The 10,097-nt window shown below is 33.7% G+C and overlaps 1 protein-coding gene and 1 long non-coding RNA gene across 2 annotated transcripts; both read left to right on the top strand.

The window, feature by feature from the left end:
• The first annotated feature begins 202 nt into the window (after nt 1-202).
• LOC125591441 lies at nt 203-1,226 on the top strand. Its single transcript, XR_007327447.1, has 2 exons — nt 203-903; nt 998-1,226. It is a non-coding gene; the product is annotated as an uncharacterized LOC125591441 (long non-coding RNA).
• Nucleotides 1,227-6,708: 5,482 nt separating this feature from the next.
• LOC125591442 (signal recognition particle 54 kDa protein 3-like) lies at nt 6,709-9,802 on the top strand. The gene is made up of 9 exons (XM_048765683.1): nt 6,709-7,066; nt 7,142-7,241; nt 7,309-7,462; nt 8,170-8,320; nt 8,404-8,552; nt 8,667-8,767; nt 8,854-9,011; nt 9,097-9,211; nt 9,287-9,802. Exons 1-9 carry the CDS (start codon nt 6,836-6,838, stop codon nt 9,616-9,618), a joined length of 1,491 nt encoding a protein of 496 aa, XP_048621640.1. The 5' UTR covers nt 6,709-6,835; the 3' UTR covers nt 9,619-9,802.
• Nucleotides 9,803-10,097: the final 295 nt, after the last annotated feature.

The raw sequence follows: 10,097 nt of genomic DNA on the forward strand, positions 1-10,097 counted from the left end.
TGGTGGTCAATGAGGATTGAACTGTAGGTTCACCGTATTGGGGTTATCCCTCAAATGCCACTATCACAAGGTCTATTGGATGGTATCTAACTTTTATATATCCAAATACCAAAAAAAAACTGAAAAAACCAAAATCCGTATTAAACAACCCTACTTTGGATATATAGTTTTTACACCTATCTCACCCTATCTCATCCCACACAGCGTGGATCTCAGCCTAAATCATTTTTATTGGTAGATTTAGAATATCAACCCATATCTAATAGTCAAGATAAGGATATACATCAATATCTTATAATATGAAACTTATCATTATCTTATGTTTTTTTTGTAACAGAAACTTATCATTATCTATATGTAATATTTTGTATTTCATAACTAATATAGAATATTACATTATAGATAATGATGAGTTTTCTAAGATATTGATATATATCCTTAAACTTAACTATTAGATATGAGTTGATCTTCTTGATCTCCTAATAGTTTTCATCTTTGGCCAAGAAAATAATTTTTCTTTAACATATGATTGTGTATTCTACATATAAGAATCATACTGTATGGAAAACTAAAAAAAAATACCATAAAAGATTAAGAAATTTCCATAACTGGCAATAGAGATAAAGGGAAGTGAAAGCATTTATCTTTATAAAAGTAGAAAGGAAAGACTATATTCCTCTTCATCTTTGACCATAAAAAATACCTTTCTTTTGCATATGTTTGTGTATTATATATGTAACCAGACCAAAGAAAGAAAAACTCATAACATTTCGTAAGAGAATACCTTATACAATATATCCTAAATAGTGACTATTACTATGAAAACTTTAATTGCATTTGTTTTTACCGTCCTTTTTATCATATCTGATGCTCATCGTTATATTCCACCTGTTCATGCTCCGGGTAATAATTAATTTTTATACCTCCAATTTTTTATTGTTTGTTTTGTTCGTTTATTTTAAATACAAATGGTTAAATGATTTTTATTTATAAATAGGTGATGGAATAAAGCAGACGGACATAGTATGCTTCCCCCCAGATCCGTGCAGACACAATTGGAACGTAGGTTGCACTAGCTATTGTCATGACTGGGGTTATTATATAGGTGCATGTACTAACAACGAATGTTGTTGTGAAAGATAAATATGCATCCAAGATGAAATAATCTAATCAAATGCATTTGTATCTCTTTTCAAAACATAATATTAAATACTTTTTCATGTGTTTTATATACATATATGTATACAAAAGATTTAGAATGCGATAAATTACCTATATCAAATCAAAGTTAATGTGATTAAATTCGAGTAATTTTTGGAATCAGCTATCTCTTTGTAATTTGAGAATATTTAAAATAGATTGAATTAAGTTATTGGGAGGCTGCAAATATCTATGCTAGTAACGGAGACGTACATTTTAAATTTACTCTTAGACCTCAGAAAAAAAAAAAGAGAAACAAGTGTTTCATCTTCTTTCTTTAAAAACATCTGAGCCAAAGCACGATTAATCCAATTAAGATTAGAGAAATGGGTTTAGATAACCAGCTTCTACGTCGTCTGCTTTTTTATTCTTCCTCCGCGGTGACAGGCGAGAGAAGGACGATGAGGATCATCAAGAAGAGAAAGTTGTAGTAGAGAGAGGAGAAACCATAGTTTGGGTCTTGGAACAGATTGTAATGGATGGAAGTAAAGAGCCATTATACTATTTAAAATAATTATTTATTAATACTTGTGCAAATCCTACATTGTGAATCGCTTTGTCTTCTGAAAAGATCCATTTTGTAATCGACATCAAGTAAAGAACATGTGGAGAAACATAAAAAGCTAAGAGCATAGTTGTATGAAAGCTTTTACATCTCCCAATTATTTTCGCCATCCGCAGTATTAGATCCTACTAAGAGGGTAGCCCCACGCAAGTGCGGTTGGAGATGTGATTGTTGCTCTATATAAATATGTGGAGGCGATGCTGTGTTTGGCTGTGGTCTTTGATTTGCCAAAGATTTGTATTATAAAAGGACTGAGGTGAGGTGATGAATTGTGGTTATTTATGTGTTTCATGTTGTGTATTATTTTCTTGTTATAACAAAGTAGATTTGTGGGATTTATTTTTTGTTATTTTATGTTGAAATAATTTTCATTAATCCAAACTTGGTAACCTTCTATTCTTTGGGTAAGAGCCGGGCTTGAGCACATGATTACGAAACATTTGATTGGGGCCCTCACTTTGTGGGTCTCAGGTAGGGCCTAGTCTCAGGTTAACAATTTTTTCCAACAATTATTGGTTTCTATATTTATTTCTATATATATATATATATATATTCATATAGTTATATAATGTAAATGTAAAATAAAAGGTAAAATCTTATATATTAAAACAGAAGTCACAACCTTGATTCATGTGTGATTTTTTTTAAAAATAGACTTATTCCTAGAAAGTCATGTTACATTTAATCTTTAATCTTATCATTTAAATTTTAGGCCTACCATAAATTTTTATTGGGCTATCAATAATTAGATTTAAACAATAGATGATCCACTGAATTTATAGATAATATAAATTAAATAGATATAATTTAATGTTGTAATATTATACCTCCATATGTTAATTATTTAAATATTTGTCGATGTTAATTTTTAAAATTATAAATATTTTTTTAAATAAAAAAATCATATTACCTACCAATGATTAATTTTTACTACCTTAAAACAATGAAAATAAATTTAAAACTATATAGTTTATTTTAAAAATTAAACAAAAACTAAATGTTTAACTAGATTAGTAAAATATTATTTTATTATTTCATTATTAAAATCGTAACTATATATAAGATTAGTAAAATATTGTTTTATTGTCATATTCAAAGATATTGTAACATTTCACAAATTTAGAAAGTTTTTTAAAAAATTAAACTTTTCGCTTCATAGATTTATATTATCGAGTAAATAATTAAATATTTAGTTTTTGTATAGTTTTTAAAATAAACTATATAGTTTAAAATTTATTTTTATTGGTTTAAAATAGTAAAGATTAATCATTGTTAGATAATATGATTTTTGTTATTAAAAAAAAATCTTTATAATTTTAAAAGTTAACATCGACAAATATTTAAATATTTAGCATATAGAGGTATAGTATTACAACATTAAATTATATTTATTTAATTTATACTATCTGTAAATCCAGTGGATCATCTATTGTTTAAATCCAATTATTGATAGACTAATAAAAATTTCTGGTAGGCCCAAATTTAAATGATAAGATTAGATATTAAATGTAACATAACTTTCTAGGAATATGTCTATTAGGTCAATTTTTAAAAAAACCACACATGAATCAAGGTTGTGACTTCTTTTTTAATATATAAGATTATTTACTCGATAATATAAATCTATGAAGCGAAAATTTTAATTTTTAAAAAACTTTCTAAATTTGTGAAATGTTACAATATCTTTGAATATGACAATAAAACAATATTTTACTAATCTTTATATGTACAGTTACAATTTTAATAATGAAATAATAATCCAAATATATATATATATATAGAAGAAGATACAAATACATGTGAAAGTTTGAAACAATCTATTCAATGAAAAAAATTTACCGTAAACTTATTACGTTTTAAAAATTGATAGACACATATATACACATGTACCAATTTATAATTGAAAACAACATATTTATATAAAAATAAATGAAAACAAAAACCCGCGCGGTTGCGCGGATCGAGATCTAGTATATTTTTATTATGCATAAATTTAATAGAAAATGTTAGCTTTTGGGTTATTATAATTTAAAATGACTAAAACTACAATAAAAAGAATATTATTTTTATGATAACTGAAACTAATAACTTTTTATTTAAATAAAATATATAATTCCAATAAAGTTTTCGCTATAAGAAATTTATTATCAATTCCAAATCAAAAATAATTTTTTTTATTATTTTTGAATAGTGCCCCGAGTTAGTTTTAAATCTCAGGACCGGTTCTGCTTTGGGTGACGGGGAACTCAACAGGAGACTGATGGATTCCATTGTGGGATGTATATCTTTGATTGTAGAATAGTGTTAGGGATTGTGGAATTAGTTGATAAACACAGATGTATAATATCTAGTTGTTCTCTGGTATTATGGTGGTTTATTTGTGTAGTTTGGGAGTGGTTAGGACTTGTAGGTCTTTTTTTAGTTATAGTGGCATTCACTCACCACCGTTTCTATAGATTTTATAAAAGCTCTAGCAAATTTATGTGTCTGTTGGTTTTGCTTTTGTAATGTTTTTTCTTTATATAATAGAGTGGGTTTACCTTTTGGATAATGGGAAATGTTTGTGTGTTTTTCTTTTAAAGATGGCATGCATTCTATTTATAAAAAAAACATTACAGCCCAATAAGTAATCATTACAAGCAGCCCAGTACAAAAAAGATTAACGAAAGTTAAAACAGATTTTGTTAAGCGTTCCTGCTCGAGCATGCAGCCAAAGCAGTGAAAGAAGAAACGAGATAATCATGGGATGATCCATCATAGCGTCCTAGCGATCATCAGTTAGTTTAATTGGAAAGAATCAGGAAGCCTTCATCAGTAGAGTGAGTGGAAGATCGAGCTTACGAAATGTTTGTGTTTGTGTTAATAATATAGAAGTGGTTGCTATCGATTCCTCCATCGTCCCCATCTTCTCCATCCTTGCTGCCGATTTTCTTCCTTTGATAACATTTATTTCAAGAGAAAGAAAAATAGAAAGAAAAGGTTGAGTTTTTGCAAAGAACCTTTTGGTTGGCAAGATTTTGACATTCTCAGGGAACTTGCAACTTCCAAACTGGACAATGAATGCTCTAGTCTTCAGATCGTGCTAGAGCACCATAAGTAAACAACCTACCCAAGAAGCATTCTTTCACATCTTGTGTCAAATAGCAAAACCAAAGCATTAGAGTCTCTACAGCATAAGTTACACACAAAACAAAGCACAAAACAGCTACTTACTTGTCCCTTCACGGATGAAGACACTGACAAAGAATCAGAAATGAGCTTCAGTAGAGATTCCACATTAATACTAGAGATTTAGCTAACATGTAATCTCAACCCCAACGCAAATTCTTGTATTGCACACTATTAAAGAAAAAAAAATGAGTTTTTTTTTATAGAAAAGTTAAGATCTTTGGATACTAAAAGCTTAAAATAAAGTTGATCTTCCTAAACCAATCTACGATTACTGAGTAGCCATTTTACAAAAAAAAAGTTTTGGGTTATTCCATCAAATGTATAAAATATTTATCAAGTACAAACGGGTTGAACGAATAGAATTGTCATTTCTTCTATGAACTAACAAATTGGCTACTAGTTTTATCAATAAAAGTTAATCATGTGCTTTCAAAGCGTGGATCAAAATCTAATTTAGTGTTTAAAATTTGAGTTAAAAAGTTTAGAATTTACTAAATTTTATAGTGTCAATTTTTTTTTGGCAGTTAATATTATTATTGTTTTTTTTCATAAATAAAATATGACACTTGTTAGTTTTTTATGGATTAGTATATAGGCGAACCTAAGAATAAGGGGCCCAACACTCTAATTTTAGTCTATATTTTAATGACTGATGGGAGTCTCTGATGGGAGTCTCTCTCCTCTCTCTAGAGAGAGTACTCACTCTTTTTCCCCTCTTACCAGATTCAGATTTTTCGGAGGGGGAATAGTTTTATGTTGTGTTTTTGATGTTAAATATTTCCCTTCGATCTATGGATCAAGTTGTTTTTGTTTCGCTAAGGCGATTATCTGTTTTCGCATAGGCGATTCTCTATTTCGTATATGCGATTTTGATGTGTTGTTTCATCCAATATCAGAGGGCTTGTCATTCTCATCTTCTCTGATATGGTTGAATGTTAATAAAAAAGTTATGACTGTTCTAATCAGACTTTTAGATCCTCTAGCTTTCCACCCAGTTTGATTTTGATCCCGGCAGTGATTGATCGGATACCTTAGATCATCGATCACTTTAACACTTCATAGGAGAATCATACTTTCTTTGATAGTATAGCCATTTGGCTTGAAGAAAGCATCTCTGACTGGAAGCTGGGCGGGTTTGAAGGATGTTGCAGTCATCTATGGAGTTGATCGAGAAGAGCTGGCGTTTATGACGGTCCAGCAAATGGTCTATTTCCTTGTTGACTAAAGCTTCCTCTGTTCTTAAATTTCGGTGAGACAAGTTATTTCTGAACAAGTAGCTGCAGTTAATGGTGGATGCATCCTCAAACGAAGATCAACGGTTCAGCAGGTGCAATTAGCCGATAGCGCAAGCTCAAAAGTTCTTCATCCCACGGTGGCAAGTGTGAATCTCGAAGTCTTTATCCCACGGTGGCGCGTCCCTAATGCGCGTGAATCTCGTGTCAACAACATGCAAAAGATCTGGATGACGTGTGTCCTTCTCTTCTCCTCTTTTGACGCGTGGCAAGATGACGACTTTCATGGGATGTTTTGTATTGTGTACTGTAGTTATAATGAGCCGTTGTAAGCTGAGTTTGTATATGTCCATTGGGTTTGCTTTAATAATGAGCAAAAGAAAAAAAAAACACAAACCCGATTTGAACCCGATCCATATTTAAAGAGAACCATGGATGGATTCCTAAACTAGATTTTGTTGAAATTTACCCATTGGGCGGGCATATAGAGCCCATCATTAGGCCCATCAATTTTGATATGCATCGCCTCTAGAGTCCTAATCATGGATTAAACCAACAACTTCTCCTCCCGTCACAATCCCCGTCGAAAGATCTCCGAATCAAAGCCCTAATTCCTCAATCCCGATCCTTTCTCTCTCGATCTTAGTCGAATCCCCCGGCAGCGAAGATGGTTTTAGCGGAGCTCGGCGGGCAGATCGCCAGCGCCTTGCAGAAGATGAGCAATGTGACGATCATCGACGAGAAGGCTCTCAGCGAGTGCTTGAAAGAGATCACTCGTGCTCTTCTCCATTCGGATGTTTCTTTCCCTCTCGTGAGGGAGATGCAGAGCAACATCAAGAAGATCGTCAACCTCGAGGAGCTAGCCGCAGGCCACAACAAGCGACGGATCATCGAGCAGGTTTTTTTTTTTTTTAATTTGGGATTCGATTAGGAATCGTTATTGGATTTGATCGTATTGTTTGTTTTGTTTCAGGCTATCTTTAGTGAACTGTGTAAGATGTTGGATCCAGGAAAGCCTGCGTTTTCACCCAAAAAGGCTAAACCTAGTGTTGTTATGTTCGTTGGATTACAAGGTGAGGTCTTTGTAAGATTGTGTAGATAAGATTGTTTGTGTAATCTCACTTGACTATTAATGTTTAGGTGCTGGTAAAACCACAACTTGTACCAAGTATGCTTATTATCATCAGAAGAAAGGGTATAAACCAGCTCTAGTGTGTGCGGATACTTTCAGGGCTGGTGCTTTCGATCAGCTCAAACAGAATGCCACCAAGGCTAGGATCCCCTTTTATGGAAGGTGTAAACATTTCTTTTCTTTGTAACAGATTTCTTCTTGCATGTTTGTAAGACCTTTGGTGCTTGTGTTTCCAATATAACAGTATAGGTGAGAGTGTAAAAAAATCGATGGAATTTTCTTTGTGACGGTAGAATCAAAGTACAAAGTTTCTGAAATTGTTTGGATTAGGCTCTGAGGTTTGGTATATGACTATGGCTGCAAAAATCTCCACTTAATGGGACTAAGCTATCTTAGTATCAGCTTTCTTCTTGCATGTTTGTAACAGCTTTGGTGCTTGTGTTTCCAATAGAATAGTAGCTCACGTATAGGAGTGTCTGTATGGAACTTCATTTTTGACGGTAGGGTCAATCTCCAAAGTTCATGAAATTGTTTGATTTAGGCTCAAGGTTTAGCTTAGAACTGTGGCTGCAAAAATTGGCACTGAAAGGGACTAAGTTATATTTCCTTTTCCATCATCCAGTAGGTGTCGTCATACTTCTCTGCGCGCCACTTACGTTTACGAGTTTCTTTAAGCCCTTTTGCATGTTTTGTCCTGCGCTCTCTTGAGGTCTTCTTTTTCTATTTGCAATTACTGCGACTATGCTTGCTGTTTGTAGTTGGATTAATGACAGTAAAAGAGGGAGATGCAAATATTCTGGACAAAAACTATTCTATAGGCATACTGTGATAATAGAATTTTGCTAATGCTGGGTTGTGATTCTTTGCAGTTACACGGAATCCGATCCTGTGAAAATTGCTGTTGAGGGAGTTGATACGTTTAAGAAAGAAAACTGTGATCTTATTATTGTTGACACCAGTGGTCGTCATAAACAAGAAGCTACTCTCTTTGAAGAAATGCGTCAAGTTGCTGAAGCAACGGTATGTTCTGTTGTCTTGGAGTCTTATGTTTGTTCCTTGGTCTGATGTTGCAGGCTCTGATCATGGTCTTTTCATTTTTTCAGAAACCAGATCTCGTTATATTTGTCATGGACAGCAGTATCGGTCAAGCTGCATTTGACCAAGCTCAAGCATTCAAGCAAAGTGTTGCCGTGGGAGCTGTAATTATCACTAAGATGGACGGTCATGCCAAGGGTGGCGGCGCTCTTAGCGCGTACGTATCTTTCACCTTCTAAATCTCGTTCTATGTTTTCAAAATCGTCTGTATAAAAATCTTGTTGGCTTTTCCAATTGGACCATTGAATGTGATCCGTTTTCATCTTGTTAGTGTTGCGGCGACAAAGAGTCCTGTGATTTTCATCGGAACAGGAGAGCATATGGATGAGTTTGAAGTGTTTGACGTCAAACCATTTGTCAGCCGTCTCTTAGGTAACATTGATGACATTGCCCTGAAGAGTAATCAAAGTCTCTCAATGGGTTGTTTATTGGCTTGGAATCTTTTTTATGCTCAACAGGAATGGGAGATTGGTCTGGATTCGTGGATAAACTACAAGATGTGGTACCTAAAGATCAACAACCTGAACTTCTGGAAAAGCTCTCTCAGGGTAACTTCACGTTGAGAATAATGTACGACCAGTTCCAGAACTTACTGAACATGGGCCCACTTAGCGAGGTCAGAAGCTCTTTTGTCAACATGTTACTAAGCTTAAGAGCAGGAGTTGATTGAGATGATAATAACAACCCTGAGGTGTGTGTAGGTTTTCTCAATGCTACCTGGAGCTGCTGCTCAAATGATGCCGAAAGGACACGAGAAAGAAAGCCAAGCGAAGATAAAGCGATACATGACGATGATGGATTCTATGACAAACGAAGGTGAGAACGGAACAATAATATAAAACTTATTCAGAGTAGAAGTAATAACTGATGATGATGTTTTAACTAGTGCAGAACTGGACAGCTCGAACCCGAAGATGTTTAACGAGTCAAGGATGATGAGAATAGCGAGAGGGTCAGGGAGGATGGTAAGAGAAGTGATGGAGATGTTGGAAGAGTACAAGAGGCTAGCAAAGATGTGGAGCAAGATGAAAGGACTCAAGATCCCAAAGAACGGAGACATGAGCGCACTCTCGAGAAACATGAACGCTCAGCACATGAGCAAGGTCCTTCCTCCTCAGATGCTCAAGCAGTTTGGGGGCATGGGAGGTCTGCAGAGTCTCATGAAACAGATGGGTTCTGGCAAAGACATGATGGGTATGTTTGGCGGCGGCAAAGACAAATAGTTTCTTTCTTCCTTTCTTACACATCCAAAGACTACGTCTTGCTGGTTTGTCGTTATTAGTTTTTTCTTATTTGTGAAAATATCAACTTTTGATTTCCCTCTTTTGACTTTCCTGTATTTACATTCTCCCTTCAGTTTTACTTTCTTTGTATTTTTCCTTTCTCTAAGTAAAAGATTTTCACCTATGTTTTTCAAATTGAATATATACGACAACATATGAAAAAATCTCAATGTGGGTTCCACTATCACTATTATGTGGTCACTATTATGTGGGTCTGGGTCTCGATCATTTGTAAGATACTCTGGGTCTCGATCATTTGTAAGATACCATTGCATCTTTTTCTTCTTCCTTATAATAAACTCTCTCTTTTATATTAGTGTTATTTGCTTCCTACGGGTATTAAATTTACTCTTATTTAAATTTCTCGACACTATAAATTATAAGTTATTTCATAACACGTTATCAGCACGATCGTTTTG

This window comes from Brassica napus, chromosome C8 (genome assembly GCF_020379485.1).
Source record: "Brassica napus cultivar Da-Ae chromosome C8, Da-Ae, whole genome shotgun sequence".
NCBI classification, from domain to species: Eukaryota; Viridiplantae; Streptophyta; class Magnoliopsida; order Brassicales; family Brassicaceae; genus Brassica; species Brassica napus.